The sequence below is a fragment of the Planococcus citri genome, chromosome 3 (genome assembly GCF_950023065.1).
Source record: "Planococcus citri chromosome 3, ihPlaCitr1.1, whole genome shotgun sequence".
Lineage (NCBI taxonomy): Eukaryota > Metazoa > Arthropoda > Insecta > Hemiptera > Pseudococcidae > Planococcus > Planococcus citri.
In genome coordinates this window covers 66657303-66680203 of record NC_088679.1, presented here as the reverse complement: position 1 = coordinate 66680203, position 22901 = coordinate 66657303, and the positions used below count along the sequence as shown (strand labels likewise).

General features: G+C 34.2%; 2 protein-coding genes across 2 annotated transcripts; both read left to right on the top strand.

The window, feature by feature from the left end:
- The first annotated feature begins 451 nt into the window (after positions 1 to 451).
- On the top strand, positions 452 to 1855 carry Prosbeta5 (Proteasome beta5 subunit). The gene is made up of 5 exons (XM_065353960.1): positions 452 to 749; positions 822 to 972; positions 1045 to 1286; positions 1366 to 1570; positions 1666 to 1855. Exons 1-5 carry the CDS (start codon positions 609 to 611, stop codon positions 1746 to 1748), a joined length of 822 nt encoding a protein of 273 aa, XP_065210032.1. The 5' UTR covers positions 452 to 608; the 3' UTR covers positions 1749 to 1855.
- Positions 1856 to 7079: 5224 nt separating this feature from the next.
- On the top strand, positions 7080 to 22866 carry LOC135838362 (para-nitrobenzyl esterase-like). The gene is made up of 10 exons (XM_065353955.1): positions 7080 to 7392; positions 7776 to 7913; positions 7997 to 8153; positions 10669 to 10854; positions 21129 to 21322; positions 21397 to 21553; positions 21711 to 21871; positions 21956 to 22124; positions 22307 to 22436; positions 22531 to 22866. The coding sequence occupies exons 1-10, from the start codon at positions 7177 to 7179 to the stop codon at positions 22691 to 22693; spliced, it is 1671 nt and encodes a 556-aa protein (XP_065210027.1). The 5' UTR covers positions 7080 to 7176; the 3' UTR covers positions 22694 to 22866.
- Positions 22867 to 22901: the final 35 nt, after the last annotated feature.

Sequence of the window (22901 nt, the reverse complement as noted above, 5' to 3'; positions counted from 1 at the left end):
TACGTACTTCAACATTTAGCTAAATTCATGAAATTTTGATCAATCGATCAGAATTCACTATTCACTTATTCAAAGTTGAGGAAGTTTGAAGATTAAAAGTTCAAAACTCAAAAGAATAAAAAAATTAAAAATAATTTGTGTCATGTCAATGACGTCACAGTACCTCATACGAGAAATCGAAATACCTTGGAATTTATGCCATGTTTTTTTCTTAATTTTTTCATTCTACAATTTAAAAAGATATTGAAACTTTTGCAACTTCTTAAGTCTTATCACAAAAATTACATGTGTTTTAATTGATATTTGTAACTAAGGAATGCTCATTTCTTCGTAAAATTTTATAAAAAAAGAAAAAATTGAATTCGATTCAACATCGTTTATTAAATTTATCAGTTTCCATCATCATAAAAACAACCTTGCTCGCAAACAAACAAAGAACCTTGGTCCAATTTTTTATCTACAATTCGACAACATTACAAGCAGATTTTCCGTACAGAAATTGAAAATCATCTCAATTAGTTGAATTTTTTCGAATATTTCACTATCGAACAGTGTTTTAATATTGTTTTTCAAGGTATTTCGTGTATAAATATATAATTCGTGTGATAATGGCGCTCGTAGAACTATGTGGTCTGGGATCCCAGGTGAATATAGCTCCTTGCACTCAAGACCAAGAACTATCTGAGCAGTTTCAGACCCAGCTAAACTTTTCGAAAAACCCTCTCGAATTATGTTTACCTCCTGGAGACGTAAGTATTCACACCTTTCGATTAATTTCCTTCATCTGCGAATATTTTCTAACCAGTATCTTTCTTCTACAGCCAATCGAGTTGATGAAACGATTCGCAGTATCGGACACCGGCAGACCGATAAAGTTCGATTTCCAACACGGTACCACGACGTTAGGTTTTATATATCAAGGCGGTGTTATATTATCCGTAGATTCCAGAGCTACAGGAGGCCAATACATCGGTACGGTAGCTTTTCACTTTCGAGTAATATTCATCGTGATCAAGTGATATTGATTATTCGGTTGTTATTCAGGATCGCAGAATATGAAGAAAATCGTCGAAATCAACGATTACATGTTGGGTACATTGGCCGGTGGTGCTGCCGATTGCGTTTACTGGGATAGAGTACTATCTAAACAGTGTCGTATTTACGAGCTCAGAAACAGAGAACGTATATCTGTCGCAGCTGCCTCTAAATTAATGGCTAATATGATCTATAGCTACAAAGGTATGGGTCTTTCGATGGGTATGATGTTGGCAGGATACGATAAAAGAGTAAGTGTTTCTGTGTTACAAGTTGCGTTAGTTTTATATTCACTTTTTCTCTTACGTCATAATTACGATTTTTTTCCAGGGACCTAGTTTATATTACATCGATAGCGAAGGTAGTCGAACCCAAGGAAAAGTATTCTCTGTAGGTTCGGGTTCAGTTTACGCATACGGTGTGTTGGATAGCGGCTACAGATACGATTTAACCGATGAAGAAGCCTACGATCTGGGTCGAACATCCATTATGCATGCTACTCATCGCGATGCTTACAGCGGTGGTGTTATTAGAGGTTCGTGTGTTCGATTATTATCATTAATTTTTCATCTGCCTACGTACATTTTTATAGTCGTAAAACGCGATTTCATTACGATTTCTGTATTACAGTTTATCACGTTACACCCCAAGGATGGAAACACATTTCGAACGAAGACTGTTCCACTCTGTTTTACGCTCGTCAAAATGAATAAACAAACGTTGCAAACATATTTTATATATTTCTCGCTAATTTTATACTGTCTTTGAATTGATTTTTTTTTTGTAAGGTGGAGAAATGATTAAAAAGTAATTCTCGTTACTTCTGTGTGAATAATTTATTATGTTTTGATTATTCCTGAAACGTCGATGAAATACGTAGTCAGAAAGACAGGAAATTTTTCGCATCATTCCCATCATCATTCGTTAGAGATGGCGAAAATGGAAATTTTGAGTTCTTTAGTTCAACCTCAGAGCAAGCATTGAAAAGGGCTGCTCAGCAACATATGTAAGTTGATGTTGGCAAAGTTAAAATTCAATGGTCCAAGTCTCGAACGGTATCATTGTTTCACTCAATTGATGAATTTTTAAAATGGCTCTTCACGAGTGAGAAACGGAAATAGTACCATATTTTCCAGAGTGCGGAAAAATTGAGTGAAAATGGTAAATTACCTATCTCTGATTGAGCTAGCTGTTTTTTCACGAGGGATCATTCAATCGCTCACGAATAGTAGGTAAATGTCTCCGCATAAAATAACGATTTTATTTTTATTTTTTGTTTAAAGAGTACAAAAGTACAGCTGTTCAATTTTCCCAACTTGGGAAAATATCACAATGTTAAATTTTTCTCTCCTACCTAAGTATAAATTTCAAAATTCAGAGCTGAGGGACTCGCGTTTTCCTCCAACTTGATGAAATATTCTCCGTCTCCCCCTTCTCCCTCAAATTCAGAGCTCAGGGATTCGCGCTTTCCAACACACGATTACAACTTGGTATTTGAAAATGCGTTTTATGCATTATCAACACTCATTTAGTGAGAACTCACTTCCTCATGCTTTCTTTCATCAAGGACGTATGTATTTTGTTTACTTACGGATTTTTTTTTTTTTTTTTTTTTGAAAAATTGTAGCTCTCGCTTCACTTGAGCAGTAATTTTACCTCCATTTTTATCAAATCATCATCCACTATCGCTTCGCGACCCCATCCCCTGGTTCGCGCACTCGCACTCGCTTCGCTCATGCTGCTTGCTCAAGCATCTCGCCCCTTCGGGGCTCGCTTCGCTGGGGCTGCTCATATTATGCAATTCAACTAAAATGTGTCAATAGGAAATTCCACTTTAGTTCTCAAGTACAATTTAAAAAAATTAAATTTTTCAAGTAAAAAATGCAAGCTTTAACAATATTTTTATTAATTTCTATGATTCTTTTTCAAACAGAGGGTGTAATTAATTGAGGGCATTTTGAAGGTTTTGTAAAAGCTCAACAAAAGCTCCAAAAGTTGCAAGTGGGGGTATATTTGGAATCGGCACAACCTCAGCTATTCAAAAATACCAAAATAACGAAATGAATACGAAATGATAACGTTATGATAACGTTATTTTGAAATGTCAAAAATGTGATAACGTTATCATAACGTTATTCAATCTACCTGTCTAGTCACATACCTACCTACACTTTTAAGAAGTGCCAAATGCTGCTCTGTGATTGGTTGAAGAAACGACGAATAGACCAATGAGAGAAAAGTAAACCAGTGCTTAGCCATTGTAGCCCAGTCAAATTACGATTTGACCCGGACATAATTGGGATCAAAGGTTTTTTCTGCGAATATTGTCTAGGATGGTGTAGTGAACAACATACTAAAAGCCCCCGCCCCTACCCCTAGAGCTAATCCCCCTACAGTGGATCAAAGCCCCCCAAAATCCATTTTTTGTCAAAAAATTACTTTTGAGTAAAATGAGCACTGATTATTTAATCTCTCCTCAAATACCTATCAAATGAGCTGGGGGGCGCTACGACCCCTCGAAGTGATGTGATTTCAATTTCATGACTTTGGGACTTGAAACCGGTTCTAATCGATCAAATAAAGTCAAACTTGGGGAATGAGATTACTTTGGTACCTTAAGTCGACCCCTAGGGTTGGGGAGGGTCAAATTCGAAAATTACGGCATGGTCATTTTGTTGGAGGGCCATAATGTGGTCCCAAATGAATGAAAATGGTCCAAAATCATATCATTGGTCAGTACTCCCATTGTGATCAACATATCCAAATTTCAGCTTCCTAGGTCATTCCCATCCCATTTAAGGCGGAATTAAGGTGGAAGCCCCCTCATTTTACCCCTATTTTCGGTTTTTTCCTCCTTAAAAGAAGTGGGGATGACCTAGGAAGCTGAAATTTGGATATGTTGATCACAATGGGAGTACTGACCAATGATATGATTTTGGACCATTTTCATTCATTTGAGACCATATTATGGCCCTCCAAAAAAATGACCTTACCGTAATTTTTGAATTTGACCCTCCCCCACCCTAGGGGTCGACTTTAGGTCCCAAAATAATCTCATTCCCCATGTTTGACTTTATTTGATCGATTAGAACAGGTTTCAAGTCCCAAAGTCATGAAATGTAAACTTATTGAAATCACATCATTTTGAGGGGTCGTAGCGCCCCCCCCCCTTGGGGCTAGGGAGTTGGTTGATGGCTCATTTGATAGGTATTTGAGGAGAGATTAAATAATCAGTGCTCATTTTACTCAAAAGTAATTTTTTGACAAAAAACGGATTTTGGGGGGCTTCGATCCACTGTTGGGGGATTAGCTCTAGGGGTAGGGGCGGGGGCTTTTAGTATGTTGTTCACTACACCATCCTAGACAATATTCGCAAAAAAAAACTTTGATCCCAATTATGTCCGGGTTCACCCATTTTTTCCCGCTATTTGACTGGGCTATTGCCTAACTTTAAGCAATACATGATGCTAAGCAGCTCTCTCGTATCCTAATAAAACAATGCTTAGCCTAAGCAAGCTCTAAGCATTGTCTAAATGGTATTGGTATCCTAAGAATCTTCACCTAAGCAGTAGCTGTTGCCAAGTGTAAAAACCTGTTTTAACCAATTTTACCTACTTTATTGTAAAAATGTAAGTCAAATAGCTGCTTAAGGATAGGTGGAAAAAAATTATTATGATTTCATTCTCAAGTGGCCAAGCGGCTTTTGGTTTTATTTTCAAAAATTTTATTTTCATTTTCTATTTTCCAATTTTATTTTCAAATTTATTTCATGGACATAAAATGAAAAGTCAGTAAACTAAATTGAAAACTGAAATAAAACAAAAGGCCTGAAAATTTTAAAAATCGGTAGGTTGGGAACACTAAAGACTGAAAATAAAATTAAAATTGGAACAAAAAATGAAAATGAAATGAAAAAATTATGATAATATTGAAAACTGAAAAATAAAATCAAAAAATTAAAGTAAAATTTGGAAACGAAATTAATAATGAAATTGAAAATTCTAAAAATACAATTGGAAACTGAAAATGAAATAAAAATCTGAAATTAGACCGTAAAGCTGAAAATGAAATAGAAAATTTGGATAGTTAGATCAAATACTGAAAATAAAACTATATTTTGAAAATAAAACTTGAAATAAAGTTGAAATGCAAATGAAAAACTGAAAATCAGTTAGGTGAAATAAAATCAAAAACCAACTCATAATATGTAATTAGGTATCAAAAATTGAAAATTCTGAAAATTGTACATATGAAATGAAAATGAAGTGAAACCAAAAACTCTAAAATGAAATTAAAAACTGAAAATAAAATCACAAACTGAAAATTCAACTAAAATTCTGAACATAAATCAAAATTTAAAAATGAAATTATTAATTAAAATTTTAAAAATTGAAGAAAACTTGATTTTTTTTTGGAAAAGACAGAAAAGTGGTTCCGCCATTATTTTTCTTACATTTTCTTTCAAAAACGGAAGTAAACACTTCTTTTTGTAAATTTTGACATTTTAAATTTTTTAAACGAGCCCCTCAATCATGACATGAAATTTTTTCAATCAACATTGCAATATTTTTTATTTCTAAGGATGGGAACAACATTTTGTACTTACTATTATATTTCCAACTTGAATGTTTCATATTTCATCGAAGAAGAAAATTGTCATTTTAAAAAAAAAAGAAAAAAAATAGGATAAAAATGTAAGAATTACACAAAAATGAAACCAGATTTTCGACATGAAGAATCGAAATCAGAGGTGAATTTTTGAAAACCCTTTTGGGCTTTTATAGCATATTTTTTATAAAATGGGAATTCGAATGCAATTAAGTTGGTGCAATAAGCTAAATCATGCCTAATCACCCGATCATCCGTTGCTTAAAAAATGTCTTAAAATATCTTACTTAACCGTTGCTTAACTCGTTTTAGGATAAAAAAAAGTAAGTACTAAGCAATTGCTTAAGCTGTCGCTTAGCAAGCATTTCTGTTTTAGGATATTCAGAAAATTAACTCAAATTTTAGAATCAAACTTTTTCAAAAGTGCTCAAAAAAGGCATTTAAGCAATTTTTGCTTATCTTTTGACATTCAGAATTTTCATAGGTCTCATGACATCTTCTCTGAGAATCATCGACATTATTATCAACTTTTGAGCTTAGATGCTCAAAAAATATTTTTGTGGAAAAATTTGATTTTCCAACCTAGGCTATTTTAATCGGTGAAATCACACTTTTTTGAAAATCACAAAAAATCATGACCTAATTAATTTGAGCTTCAAATCCGTCAAAAAACATTTTCGCGAAAATTTAACCCATTTTGAGAGGTCGAATGTGGAATTGCACTGTTTTAAAAGTGCCAAAAATCATGAACCGATTTTCGAGCTCAAAATTTTTTAAAAATGCTCGAAAAGCATTTTCGTGGAAATATTCGAATTTCTCGTGATAATTCAACACTTTTTGATAGATCGAATTTACACTGTTTCAAAAATCCCAGAAGTCATGACACAATTTTTGGGCTCAAAATTATTTTAAAATGCTGAAAAAAGTTTTTGTGAAATTATTTGAATTTCTCGCGAAATTTTAAGATAGAAACTTTTCAAAGTGAAGATAAAATTAATACTCAATAGGTAGGTAGGTACCTTGTGACTATTTTTTAAAAATTGTATTTATTTTTTCCTCAGATTTGGTCACAGCTCAGCTCATTTCTCTCCGCTCCTTCTATTTTTAAAGGACCCTTTACTACAAAAAATATAATTTTTTCAAAATCTAAATGGATTGCATTTTTCCACTCCTGAGTGTAAATTTAATTCGACCCTGAACTCATTTTTGAAAATTTTCTACTTATATGGTTCTTCCTACACTAATACAACATCTCCTACCTGCAGTTATGGTGTTTATTCATGGCGGTAGTTCCTCATGGTTGACATGTAAGTTTCCGCCCTTGGTCGAAGCCTAAGACAGTACTTAAAATAGGTAGGTAGGTAGGTATTGATTTCACATTTCTCAATGCGACAATGAAATATTAATTTTTATGGATGATAGCAAACTGAACGTGCATGTGCAGCGATCACATTAGCAGGTAATCTAGTACCTAAATCAAGTTATGTAGGTGTGTTAGGTATCAAGTTTCGATACCGAGCTCTCAAAAGAAAAATGGACCTTCTTCACAGTCAGTTTTCATACATTTTTTCGCAAATTCGGTATGCTGTCTGCCCTCCAAAGATCGCGGAAATTGCGCATTTAATCGTTGAAGTAGAACAAGGAAAATTACGTGGTAAAGAAAGTATCGCTAAATACAGTAGAAAAAAATACTGCAGTTTTTTGGGAGTTCCATACGCCAAACCCCCTTTAGGCAATCTGCGATTCATGGTAAGATTTCACAATTATTTCTTTTTTTGTTTAGGTACCTACCTACCTACCTACTTGGCAGAAGGTGAGGGAAATGAATGATGATTTGTTTGTCGAAAATATTAACGGAAAGCTGAGGCCCCGTCCCCCTCTCCCAATTGAGTCCAAAATGGGAAAATATTCAATTTATGAGTGAATTTAGGTTTCTTTTGAGATTAATGCAACTTGGCATGTCATAGAATCCCGCTTACGTACTCACCTGACGAGTTTCAAATGTTCCCTTACTGGCACTGAATAATAACCTCGCTGAAGAAAATATGAGCCATAAACGTGCAGTCGTGCACCTATTTATTATGTACTTACGAATGTAAGTACAAAATTTGAATTTTAATAATGTTTCATAGCCTCCTGAAGATTGCGATCCATGGGAAACTTTGTACGACGCAACGTACGAAAGATCACATTGCAGGCAATATGATCCTGCATTAATGCTGACTTTCGGAGGAGAAGATTGTTTGCACATGAATATATTTACACCTCAAGTAAGTCGCATTGTAGGTACCTACTCATCTGAATCGCTGTGCATGCAGCATTTTTCAAAAATGACTCCACAATTTTTACTCAGCCTCCAAAGATGATTCGAGATCTCCTACCAGTTATGGTCTTTTTTCATGGAGGTGGTTATTGTTTTGGTTCTGGATCCAGAAAATTATATGGTGCAGATTTTCTGATAGATCACGATGTCATTCTAGCTGTTCCGAATTTCAGACTGAATATTTTTGGTGGGTACACAAGTTGAATTCTTCGGCATTTTGAATAAAGGCTATAGGTGGATAAGTATGGTGAATTTGCCCCCGAGAGCTTCAGGGTTGATATTTGCATGGAAGGTTGGTACCCTTGAGCACCTTCCGTCACGAAAGTTTCAGACCCCCAGGACCCCCCCGTTTTTGAGAAACCCCCCTTTTATAAAATTACAATAAAAATTTTTTTCTCAGCCCCATGTGAACCGATTTTTTTAATTTTTTGGTATGTTGTAAATATCCATAAGAGGCATCCCCACAAAAAATTTCAACCCCCTCCCCCCATATTTTTCCCTCAAAATGGCGTTTTTTAGTTTTGTTTGCCCGTTTTAGCAATGATCATGATTCGGCACAAAAATGCGAATAGCATTTTTAAATGTATTTTTGACTCCTACAAAACATATATTTTTTTCAAAAAAAAATTTTTGGTGGGCCGTGGTCAAAAATTGAAAAAACCAACAGAGGGGGTTAAAAATGGATTCTGGTGTAAATCATTGTTTTTGGTAAACAAGGTGTCGTTTCCATATGAATCGAATCCCCCGAACACGAATATGACGCCCAATCTTATGCTACCCTCATCCACACCCCTCCAGCGCCTCTGCCCCCTTCTCAATTTTTACTATATCAAAAGTTCAGCTATTTTCGTAATATTTGTGTCGTTTCCAAATGAATCGAACCCCCCGAACACAAATATGACGTCCAATTTTACTCTACCCTCATCCACACCCCTCCAGCGCCTCTGCCCCCTTCTCAATTTTTACTATACGAGTATTAAAAGTTGAGCTATTTTCGTAATGTTGGTATCGTTTCCATATGAATCGAACCCTCCGAACACAAATATGAATTCCAATTTTTTGCTACCCTCATCCACACCCCTCCCCAGTGCGTCTGCCCCCAACTCAATTTTCACTATATTGAAAGTACTGATATTTTAATAATGTTGGTGTCGGTTCTATATGAGTCGAACACCCCGAACACGAATATGAAGTCCAATTTAGCTCTACTCTCATCCATCGCCTTTCAGGCTACAGCCAGCTCGACAATTTTTATTATTTGAAATGCTAAACCTATTTTCATAATGCTGGGTGTCTTTTTGGCACGAATGGAAACCTCGAAACTTGAATGTTAAAGTTTGAACCTTGCGATGGTCATTGTTTTACGAGTTTTCAACCTTCGCGAAACATACTTTTAAAAGTAATAACAACCCGAGTAATTATTTGTAGAAGATTGATCAGAGTTGGTGAAAACATTTATGGTTTAGGTGGGGGCGGAGGCACTGTGTAGGGTTGTGGTTGAGGTTAGCATAAAATTGGACTTCATATTCGTATTCGGGGTGTTAGATTCATATGGAAACGACACCAACATTTTGAAAATATCTGAAATTTCAATATATGGTGAAAATTGAGTTGGGGCAGAGGCATTCGAGGGGTGTGGATGAGAGTAGCATAAAATTGGACGTCATATTCGTGTTCGGAGTGTTCGACTCATATGGAACCAATACCAACATTACGAAAATATCTGAACTTTCAATATACTTAGTGAAAATTGAGTTGGGGGCAGACGCACTGGGGAGGGGTGTGGATGAAGGTAGCAAAAAATTGGAATTCATATTTGTGTTCGGAGGGTTCGATTCATATGGAAACGATACCAACATTACGAAAATAGCTCAACTTTTAATACTCGTATAGTAAAAATTGAGAAGGGGGCAGAGGCGCTGGAGGGGTGTGGATGAGGGTAGCGTAAAATTGGACGTCATATTTGTGTTCGGGGGGTTCGATTCATTTGGAAACGACACCAATATTACGAAAATAGCTGAACTTTTGATATAGTAAAAATTGAGAAGGGGGCAGAGGCGCTGGAGGGGTGTGGATGAGGGTAGCATAAGATTGGGCGTCATATTCGTGTTCGGGGGATTCGATTCATATGGAAACGACACCTTGTTTACCAAAAACAATGATTTACACCAGAATCCATTTTTAACCCCCTCTGTTGGTTTTTTCAATTTTTGACCACGGCCCACCAAAAATTTTTTTTTGAAAAAAATATATGTTTTGTAGGAGTCAAAAATACATTTAAAAATGCTATTCGCATTTTTGTGCCGAATCATGATCATTGCTAAAACGGGCAAACAAAACTAAAAAACGCCATTTTGAGGGGAAAATATGGGGGGAGGGAGTTGAAATTTTTTGTGGGGATGCCTCTTATGGATATTTACAACATACCAAAAAATTAAAAAAATCGGTTCACATGGGGCTGAGAAAAAAATTTTTATTGTAATTTTATAAAAGGGGGGGTTTCTCAAAAACGGGGGGTCCTGGGGGTCTGAAACTTTCGTGACGGAAGGTGCTCAAGGGTACCAACCTTCCATGCAAATATCAACCCTGAAGCTCTCGGGGGCAAATTCACCATACTTATCCACCTATAGCCTTTCAAAATATAGATAGGTAGTAGGTACTTACTTAGAATGATTAATGGTTAATTTGTCAATTTTTGCTAGGTTTTTTGAATTTAGGAATTAAAGAATGTCCCGGGAATGTCGGGTTGAAAGATATCATATTTTCATTACAATGGATAAAAAGGAATATTCGAAATTTTGGCGGTGATCCTGATAATATAACTGTATTTGGTGAAAGTGCAGGAGCAAACATAGTACGCCATCTGCAGATAATACCGTTAGCTCGAGGTAAACCTACTTTGCATTAATTTTTAGGTCCACAGTAGTCATTCGAAACATATATCAATTCGATTAATGTTGATGAATTTTTGATTTTTGTACCAGTTTTTAGGAAAAGTATAGCCAGGTCTATCTGGGTGTACACTATGCAGAGTGTACAGAAATATGTACTACCCCACTGAAAGGTTTTTTGTTGAAAACTAGGCTCTGCCAGTCGCCAACCTTGCAGCAGGGTGTAGTGGGGGAAGTTTATTCAGCAGTGTATTTATATGTTTGGTACCAAATCCGAATTTGTACAATTTGGGGCTGGTAAACGTAAGGGTACCAATGATCGACTCCCTAGTTAATTTTTTGAATTTCTCGGAGCCAAATTGAGCTGGAAATGTTGGTGATGGCTTAAAATGATAGCTTGACTAGCTACTTTAACACCCCAAAGCTCCAAGACCCAACATTTTCAGTTACTATTTTTAGTGTGCGTAGCACACTATTGGTTTCGCTTTGAGAAATTGAAATTTCAATTGCAATGAATGTTCTCTTAAGCTATCCAACCATTTTTTGTACCTATTGGACACCATTTGAGAATCATTAAGGCGGAGGGTATAGATTTATTTTCATTCAATTCGGATGGGTAATTGCTGAGTAATTGCAATTTTAGTTCATTATTTTAATGCATAAATTCCTAAAAAAGGAGAAAGGGGACTTGTAAACCACCTGCCGCTCATTGTACCCTGCTATACCCCCAGCCTTATCCTTTCATCATTTTATAAACAGCTGCGTTGCATTGTACCCTGTTACACCCCCAGTCTGCCAGCTGTGTATTTCAAGTGGGAGTGGTTTGGTGGGGTGTTTACCAAACAAATATATTATTTTAATGCCGTAACCCTCGTAGTGAAGTGGTGGCTGAGTGGATAGGGCATGTAGGTAGGAATAGGAAATTTAGGGACCCAGGTTCGAATCCCCGTGAGGTAAGTAGGTAGGTGACAGATTTTTCATAGGAAAATCGGATAGGTAAATGCTTTGGAGTTTACTACCTACGTAGTACATGATAATAGGGCAAAAACAATGCTGAAATTGAGTTATGAATTATGATATCATTTGCTAACTAAAAATTCATTTCATTAATTTTCTGTCTACCTATAGCCATAAATATAGTAAGAATTACCTTGGCATGAATAATTTTTAACTTTTTACTTATAATTTAAAAATTACTTCAAAATGAGTAATTAAACTAATTTTTGTACAATTGAAACATGAAATTTTTATTATCATGATTTAGTAAAAATTATTAAAACAAAATGATTTTTACTATTGGTACCTATAGCAAAATTTATTAAAATGATAATTTTTACTAAATGATTACAGTAAAAATTATTAAATGGGATCTGGTACTTAATTGTGCTAAATACCAGTATTTAGTTAAATTTTTTTGTAAAAATTACCCATATTTTTTTTCGTGTAATTTAGAGGCAATTCAAATTCTTAACATATTTTATAAGATTTAATTCTTAATTTAGAATAAAAAGCAAGTTCTGAAAGTTGGTTTGAAAATTTATAAATTTGAAGACAATGGAAATTCTAAAAAAAATAGTATGAAAATTTGTATTTAGAGGCGCTGAGAATTCCAAAAATTGATTAAAAGTTCTGTAAGTTGCAGATAATGTGAACTTGAAAATTATATAAAATAAGTATTGTAATATTTATGAACAAGATGAGAATTCTGAAAAATTGGAGGCAATGTAAATTCCAAAAATTGAGTAAACGTTTTACAATTTGTGAACAATATGAACTTGAAAATTGAATTTGAAATTTTTTAATTTAAAGACAATAAGAATTCTGAAAAATTATTCAAAATTTGACTATTTAGAGGCAATGCGAATTCTAAAAATTGATTGCAAATTTCCTAACTCAGCAGCAATGCAAAATTCTGAAAATTTATTGAAAACTTTATGAAATTGTAGCGATGGGGAATTCGGGAAATTGATTTGAAATTTTGTAAATTTTAAAACAATGCAAACTATGAAAAACAACTAGAAATTTCTTAATTTAGAAGCAATACACGCTTATAAATTATTCTGAAATACCTATTGTAATTTGGAAAATATGAAAACACCGAAAAACAATTATTATTTTGAAGCAGTGAGAGTTTCAAAAATTCTCATTACTGTGACATGGTTGATTCACTTATGCACTACCTAGATGTAATAACGGTTATAGCTGTAGAAAAGGCAGCTAGCTACGCACACTTTGCAGCTAAGCTTTGCTTAGCTGTCTAGTTTTTTTTTACATTTTCCGAAAAATTTCAATAATTCATAAAAAAGTGACCCAATGATCGATCCTCTAAAAAAAACATGTTGAAAATCAGTAAAAAAAAACACTGAAATCGAAAGTCTGAAGGCGTTAAAATAAATAAATGTTTATTATTTAATACCTGAATAACTTACAAAGTACCTACATATTTAGAACGTTTTTACAAATATGAAAATTGGTCACTTACCAAAAAAATGTGACCCTAATATCGACCCCCTCAAAAAACGTGTTAAAATTTAAAGGGCTGCACTAACGTCGGGAATAGCTGCACTAACCTGCACTGACGATGCACAATCGATCTATATGGGTTTCATCCAATTTTACGTAATGGGTGGGGCCACTGAAATGGACCTAAGTCTGAAGACATTAAAACAAATATTTATTACTTGACAAATCAACATAAAAGTACCTTAGAACATTTTACAGGAAACTGCAGCCCATTTCCGTTTATCTTTTGGCATGTCTGTAGCAAAAAACAAAGTCTTGAAATTGCCAACACAATGGGGGGGGGGGGAGGTCGAATTTAGGGCATTTCATAAAAGTAACTTTGACCAGAAATTTGAAAACTCACCGTCAGGGTTGGCAAGTAGACTATATAGTCTACTTTACACGCTTTGTCTACGTGTAAACAACGTTACTGTAGACAACGATAGTTTACATGTAGACTATGTAAACTATGTAAACTACAAAGTAAAACTGTTTTCTGTTCTAGAATACACCCTTTTTTACATGGATTTTGGCAGAAGATTTTAAAAATTGTGATTAAAATCCAAAAAGTGTTTAAAAACGAGATACTTTTCATTTTTGGCAATTTTTGGAAGATCTAATTCTTGAAAAAAATTGAAAATCTGTAGCAACATTGTCGAGCTGAAAAGCAAGAATTTGACAATTTTAGCGAAACACAGCATTTTCCTAATTTTTCTCGAAAGAACAGATTTTTTTACATTTCTTGGATAAAAAAGTGAAACTTTTGAACAATTTGTAGAAAAAAGTAAGGCTTTTTAAAGTTTTTCAAAAAATGAAAATTTACAGCAATGTGGCTGAAAAAACAAGAATTTTTATCAATTTTTGAAAAAAAAAGTGAGTACTTTATTTTTGCCAACTTTTGGAAAGGAAAAAACTTGAAAAAAGTGTTACGTTTCAATAACTAACGTCATTAAATACCGTGGAAAAATTCAATTCGAAATACAAATAACGAATTTTTTATTTTAAATAAAAATTCTAAACATTTTAAATCATAAAAAAATCGTCGATCAAAAACAATTATAATAAACGAAAAAACGATGTGATCGACAATGACAACAAACAGAATAATAATAGAAAAATAAGAACCGAGAAACGAAATGGAACAATTTAAACAATAGCCGAATATTTTTTTGAAAATCATTTTTCTTAAAAAAACGACAGCCGAATATTTATGAAAATATTCAAGACAATCATTTTTCTTAACACCCCCCCCCATAAAATTTAGTCGCGTAAACAAAACGAACGTAAACTAACATAGATATAACTATACGCGACAAATTTTACAGAAAAATTAACCGAACAAACAGAATCGTAAATTTTCACTTAAAAATACATAAACGAACCGATCAATCGTAATAAACGCCTTATAATAATAATAATTAAACTAAACCAAAAATCAAAACGAAACATTCCGAACATATTCGCAAAATCAATAACATTTTTATGTGTTCTCAACATAATCATAAACATAAAACAAGTATGCTGTATCGATCGAATACCCCAAAGGATTGGAAAAATCACAAAAAGTAAGTAAAACATTTACCACATACAATCGAAAACATAAATACGAATGCTCAATGTTTGGTGATGTTAATTTTTCAATTATTTTCAGATCATCAACTGAATCAACGAATCCGAAAATATACCAAATAAACGTTTCAGGTACATTGTACCAACGAATAATGTTAATTAAAGTGTCATTTAAGTAAGTACCAACACTACCACGATTGAATAAGAATAAATTTATACGTTTTTGACCCACAAGCCAATCGTTAAGCGAAGAAACCAGATCAAGATTAACCAACTTTGAACAAATTTTTAAATCCCAAATAATTGTTTCGATTTTCAAATTATGAAACGCATCTTCGAACAAGTAAAATTTACCAGAAAAATCAGAGATCAAAAATTTAAAAACATTGACATCCTCCAAAATCATGTTGTTACTCGTAACTTTCAAATCGTCGTTTCTCAAATCGTTTACGTTACCGTTCCAAAACAAGTGTATTTTACCGTTTTCATCGTACATCGGAGCGTATTTATTTTTAAAATCAAAATCTTTTTCTGGGCTATGAAACATATCGATCACCGAACAATATTTAATTGAAAAATTCTGAACCGAATATCCGAAAGAAAAGAACGAGCATTTTTCAGAAAAATTACCAAATAAACAATCAGAAAAATAAACGTCGTTTTTCACAACCCTACATTCGTTCGACTTCTCGTAATTATCGAATTTTAAAAACAAATTATTTTCGTTTAAATCTAGGACCAAATCCGCCGAATACATCGCATTTTTTAAAACAAGGACCTTCGCCACTTTCAGATTTTTACCTCTCAAATTATTTACCTGAATGCAAGTTGAATCGTTTCCTCGTACATCAAACTCTAAATTCTCTTTTCTACCAAAAGCAGAAGCGACATCGAAGTCATTCTTTTTCCCCCCATCGATGGAGCTTTCATCGTAGCTTAATGCCACAATAACTACTGTAAATTTAAAATAAACGTTTATCGATTTTTTTCCGAGTGATTTAACGGTCGAAATATTTATCAACAAAATATTCTCAAAATTTTTAATCCCGAAATTTAAAATTTCGAAATGAAAACATCTTAGAATTGAATCACTCCTAATTCTTTCCAACAAAAAAGGTTTCAAACGAGATATTCGATTAACTCGTATGACGTATTCATTTAATTGACCAATTTTCACTAAAGTTCTCCGACTCCGATAAAAACTTTCTTCAAACCAAAAATTGCAAATGTCAAACTTGTACGCAACAGTCAAATCAAAAATGCACGTATCTCTGATGAAAACCCTCTCTGTAACATGAGCCCAATCAAACAAGACAACACCACAATCAATTAAAAAATTAAAAATCACGTGATTTTCAATTTTAATTCCACCATTCATCCGTACATCCTCGTAAATTTCAACCGCCATCTCCAACATAAAATTCGTCGCACCGCTCAACAAACCGTCATCGAAATTGTCATTATTTCCAAAAAAATTCTCACATTTTAACCTAATCCTACTTCTATTTATCCTTGAACCCAAAGTTTCAAAATCAAAATTTTTATCATGATGGCGATTTTCAAAATCTCTTACCAAACAATTACCCGGAACAAACGTACCATCATCAAATCGCCCTCCTGAAACATTTACGCCATGATTTCCAGAACAAAAGGACACTGACAAATTTAAATCGGCAACCAAGATATCATCATTATACGATTCTATTATCGAATTCGATTCGCAACTATTTAAACGGGGGTATTTTTCAGATTCGGTTTTTCCGTAAATATTACCGATTAAATTCCAACCAAAAATTGAACAATTTTCAACTACTCGAATATTTTTATCGTTATCATTACTTTTTTTGTTACCAAAAACGTATTTTTCCATTTTCAGGTACCTGGTGCTTGCGTTTTCGTCGTATATAGCGTAGAATCGAATCGAAATTGTACTTTCTGAATGACCAGAACCAAATTGTTGTGCCATAAAGTCAGAACCATGTCGTTGCATCGTATTGTATACTTTATTCGTCGCCACCATATCACCACAATCGTCGTTTACCCCATTGGTATTGTACTCACTATTATTTATCTTTACAGATTCAAAACTACTTCCGTCTTCGTGAACCGGAATTTCGTCGCATCTTCTGTCATCGTGAACCAGAAATTCGTCGCGCTTTCCGTCATCGTGAACCGGAATTTCGTCGCACTTTCCGTCATCGTGAACCGGAAATTTTTTTGCTACGACACTACTATCACTAGGATTTTTATCCGCGTCCGGACAATCACTAGTGGAGTATACTACGTCACTTATCGAATCGCCAACGCCTTCACTAATTGGATCATACTCAGATACGTAATTAGCACTTTTATTTCTTAAAAATTTAAACCAACGATTACTTTGTTTCCGTTTTTTTCCAGGTTTCTCCTCGCCAAAATTTAAACCATGAGATTCCAGACAATCGAATACTTTTTCGTCGACGCCATCAACAACCATAAATCCAAAAATGTTTTGGGAACCTCCGACAAGTTCCAAAATTCTAGAAACCATTTCGACGCCAAAAATGTGCAAAGATTAGAACCTTAGCTCTGCTATCATGTTACGTTTCAATAACTAACGTCATTAAATACCGTGGAAAAATTCAATTCGAAATACAAATAACGAATTTTTTATTTTAAATAAAAATTCTAAACATTTTAAATCATAAAAAAATCGTCGATCAAAAACAATTATAATAAACGAAAAAACGATGTGATCGACAATGACAACAAACAGAATAATAATAGAAAAATAAGAACCGAGAAACGAAATGGAACAATTTAAACAATAGCCGAATATTTTTTTGAAAATCATTTTTCTTAAAAAAACGACAGCCGAATATTTATGAAAATATTCAAGACAATCATTTTTCTTAACAAAAAGCAAACCTGACAATTTTAGCAGAAGTAGATATCTTCAATTATTAGTTAGAAAATTATACTTTTTCGCAAGCTTTGTTGAAAATACAAGATTTTTTTCTTCAATTTTTCAGTTAAAAAGTCAGGGTAATTTTTTGCAAAAAAAAACGACAATTTTCAGCAAGAAGGGAGATTATTTGGGAATACACAACTTCGAAGTTGACATACATTACACATAGTCTACAGGAAGTCTACTTTACATGAAGTTTACATAGATTACGTGACAAATGTAGACTATGTAGACAAAGATAGTCTACATGTAGAGAACCAACCCTGCTCACCGTTGACTTGAAATTATCCAAAAAGTAGGTAATTAGCATTAAATATTCGTTCAAGTGTCTGCTCTAAATGAAAATTAACACACAATCTATCTGCCAAAAACTATTTTTTCACAAGCTCACTTCGAACAAAATTTAAAATTTAATGTTGACTTTCTGATTTTTGTTTTTTGCTTGTCATTTCTCACCATTTGGTTTTACAGCGGTGATTTTGGTCTCATTTGCCTTTTCTGCGATAAAAGGAATAAGAAAAATGTCTTTCCAAAAATTTTGTAATTTGTGGCAATATCAGGCGAAATAGAGTGGAGGTCGGATTTAGGGAGGGGGTTGATCATTGGTACTGTTACGTATAAAATTCATCGAAAAAATACAGTTATTGACTTCGGCAATAATTAGACCAATTAGCTTATGTAAGGGTACGGGGGGGGGGTCTGGGCCTTTGAAACCAATCACCAATCTTCTAAACCAAAACAATGACCTTCCAACCATCTACCAATTCACCAATCTTCGATCTTTGACTCGAAACCAATCATCAATCTTCTCAGCCAAAAACGAATAAATCTGGGGTTTTTTCCTTCTCCCAAATTTGACAAAATGATCTCTGAATATATATTTGAACTTTTTCGACGATAGTGACCACAGACTATTTATTGAGATTTGTTTGCTTCTCCAATGAACACAATTTGAGACAACACAGTTTCCGAATATGAACTCGAACTTTTTGACAATATTAACAACAAAATGTTTAATGAGATTTGTACACTACTCCAAAGAGAATAATTGACACTGTTGACTATTTGATAAGATTTTTTTCTCTTGTTATATTTTCTCAGATTATTAACACAATTTGAAAACCGATCGATTTTGGTAATTTACAACGAACAATTTAATTGCAATCTACAATAAAATATTTTGGTAAAAACCACTGAATAAAAATAAAAACACAAAATTCATCTAACTTTTTCGACACAAGTATTTTTCTCTAATCGAACGAGAGATGGAAGACAAAAAACCTTGTTGATTTTATTATTACTCTATCACGACTATCAAACTTAACGAATATTAATTTCAATAATTCACCAAATCACACGATTGCGAGCTCCGGTTTTTTTTCATTGCCTCAGCAATTTCAAAAATTGTTTCCCTTACATAGCCTAAGCTAATTGGTCTAATTATTGCCGAAGTCGATAACGGTATTTTTTCGATGAATTTTATACATAACAGTACCTTTACCCTTACAGCCAATTTTGTACCATCTCTGAAGGGTCCAGACAAAGTGTTTGACTTGGTACAATTTGTGACCTATCATGAAGAAACCTTCCCCCCCCCAGTTGACCAAAACGTAAAATTTTCAGGAGAGCGTAAAATCCTATATTACGTGCTTATCATTTCTGCTAAGAACGTGACAAAAAAGGTAAGTACTTGAAAACATTTTCTGGGTGTCAGGTTTGTTGCAATCGATGCCTTAGATGTTTGATTATCAAAATAAAAATCGATTTTTTACTCTACTGGGGGATTTATGTCTTCAGAGAGCCGAACAATGAAAACAGATCATCAAAGTATTTTCAGCGTATCATTTTACTACTTAGAATCAAAAAAAAGAACTTGAAAAAATTTTCTAAGTGTCTGAGTTTGTTGAAATCGATGCATTAGATGTTTGACTATCAAAATTGAAAAAAAATCGATTTTATGGTAGACTGGGAGGGTTTCTTCATGGTAGGTCACATTTCGAATTTCATGCCTTTTCTATACTGTCATATTTTATTAGTTGAAAAATAATCAATAGGTACCCCTCCCCGACCCTAAAAAGGACCCACCCCCTCAAAATTTAAAATTTGTGCCTCAAAATTTAAAATTTGTGTACATTGGTAATTTTAAAAGATTGAGTAGCATAATAAGGATAAAATAAGTTGATGTTGTGGGCCTTTATAGCCTTCACATTCTTCTAGTTTCAGCTGCTATTTTATCAAAATTTGAATTTCTGAAATGAAAAACAAATCAGCACCAGCAAAGCTCTCAAAAATTGAGAGATGCCAAATTTTGAAATGAAAAACGATTAGGCCAGGTGAAGCGAGGGCACAAAACCAATCAAAAATTTATAATTCTAGGATTAAAAAAAATCATTTTTTTTACTCTTGTTTCCAGAAGAAAAAATGTCCATTTTAGAATAGTGTAGAAACTTGGGCCCCAGAAGGAAGCGAAGGCAGAAGCTCAGTGCATCTTCCATGCGCAAGGTTTTTGTAATCGCGAAGTTTTGATCTATTTACGTTCATTTAGGCAAAAACCTTTCATATTCTTGCATATTACTTCATTTTTTCTCTTTCTCCAACACTTCCCAATTCATCTAATGGCTTTAAAAATAAAAAATGATTTAAAAATCTGTTTTACATTTATTCGCAAGTGGTGAAGCACCTTAAGTTTTCAATAAAAGCGATAATTATTTGGCTACAAAATAGAAACTTTTCAGTTAGAGCGTTGTGCTTCTTATGTGAAACAGACTATAGATTCAACTGATTCTCTGATTCAATTCAAGAGAGCATCACTATAGAATCGCGAAGATACATGCGCGGCACCCTCTACAAATTCTTCAAAACCTGGCGACGGAAACGCGACTGATTTTGATTTAGTCCCGCTTTGAGTGCGTAGTCTTCCCTGTACTGTCTACTGTCTATATCATCTGATACCTCCAGAAACCACATTGGGGGTGGGTTCTTGTAGTTGTACCCTCTTGATCCTAGCAAAAGCCCGGCCCGGCCTTGGAGGCTTCTTTGCCCCTTTGACCAGACCTGCTGGAGTCTCGTTGGTGGTGGGTTCTTCTACCCTCTTCATCCTTGCATATGCCCCAGCCTTGGAAGCTTCTTTGCCCCTTCAACGGGGCATACCAACTTTTATTTATCTAATTTCACACAATACCATACTTTACTGTAGTTTGGGGTAATAATAATAATCTTACATTACTACATACATATCAGCCGTTGTTGATAGGTTTATTTTCGAAAGCTATTATTCAAAGTCCTGCTACTGGTGAGTTGTATCGGCCACATGATGATCCAATCGAGATGGCGTTCAAATTAGGAGCAAAACTAGGATATTTAGGAACGGATCGTTTAAAATTGGTTCAACACTTGAGAAAACTGTCGTGTTCCGAGCTATTTCGAGCTGTTTCCTACCTAATAGACGTAATTTTTACATTTTGTTTTTCTTAAAAAAGAACCTAAAGATTTTGCGATGTTTTAGAATATTACTCGTTTAGGATAAAGTTACGAAAATACTGGAATTAGGACCATCAGTTGAGAGTATCGCTGAAGGCGCCGTAATGCCTCCAGACTTTGAAGAACTAGCCAAACATGGTGCACCGATGCCAACAATTTATGGATGCATGCCTGCAGAAGGAGCTATTTTATTGATAGGTAATGACTCACATTATTTATTGATTGATAGCCCATATTAAGTAGGTTGAAGGAAAACAAATTCACTTTGAAAAGACAAGGGAGAGTGTCCCCTTCAAGGAAAGTTTTAAATTGTGTAAAAATTACATAAGATAGCCACCTTCTTATTACTTAATAGTGAGAAAATCAATGCAGCGGAGGATAAGAGATTGCATGAAATTATTGACAGAAAATTTCAAAATGAATCCGGAATTATATCCTGCAATGGAGAAAGAAATAAGGAAAATATACTTCGGTGACAAGCAGGTTGACAACATCACGGCAGACCTGTTGATGGATGTAATGCCTCTTTTGCATCATATTTTATACTTAGCTATTTCTATGTAGATTTTGATGACTAATTATTGAAAGTATTGTTTTCAGTTACTTACTGACATGTTCGTTTATACGATGCCTGATGATATCATCTCGTTAATCAATACGAAAGCTCCGATATATCTGTACCGTTTCACCTACTTGGGCCGTCTGAACTTAGGATCTGTAATGATGAGATTGTTGTTCCCATGGTTGTCTGTTTTGAACAATTTTAAAAGTACGTAAAGTTCAGGTTTCTGACTTTCTGCGGTAAGTTATACGTATTTCAATTTGTAGATTTACTTTGTGAAATACTCCCTATTCTACCTATAACAAAGTTTACTTACCTACTTATCTACATACAACCTACTTACAAGCGCATGTACCATCCTATGTATGTACATACCTACCTATTTTCAGAGGCCATGCATGGAGATGAACTTGCTTACATGTTTCACGTGAAATTAGCCGTATACCCACCATTAAGCGACAGCAATAAGAAAATGATTTATCTTATCACTACAATGTGGACAAATTTTGCCAAAACGGGGTAAGAAGAGAATGATATGAATGTTTATAATAAGTACCTACATACAACTCATGTCAAGCTTGGAAAACTAACAGAGACATTTTTAAAAATCTAGAAATCCTTCAACCGCGGAGGTTCAATGGAAACCAACTACACATGACGATATGTGCTATTTGGAAATCAATGATAAGTCTAAAATGAAGTCCGGAACCATTTATGCTGAAACGCTTGCGAAGTTACACGAATTACTTGATCCCGTTGTTGAAAAACTTCTGTAGCGAGTGTGAGTCCACTCGTTAATGGATAATGACGTGCACTGCAGATAAGTTTCCTAGGATGTACCGTAATATTTACAATGTTGGGCTATGCTTGTGACAAATCGTAACTTGAGATGATAAATTTCTTTATTGAGCAGGAAATGCTCATCTGTAATAAACATGTGATATTCTGACATGTGTAGGTATTTATTTTCAATTCCAGCAAAAT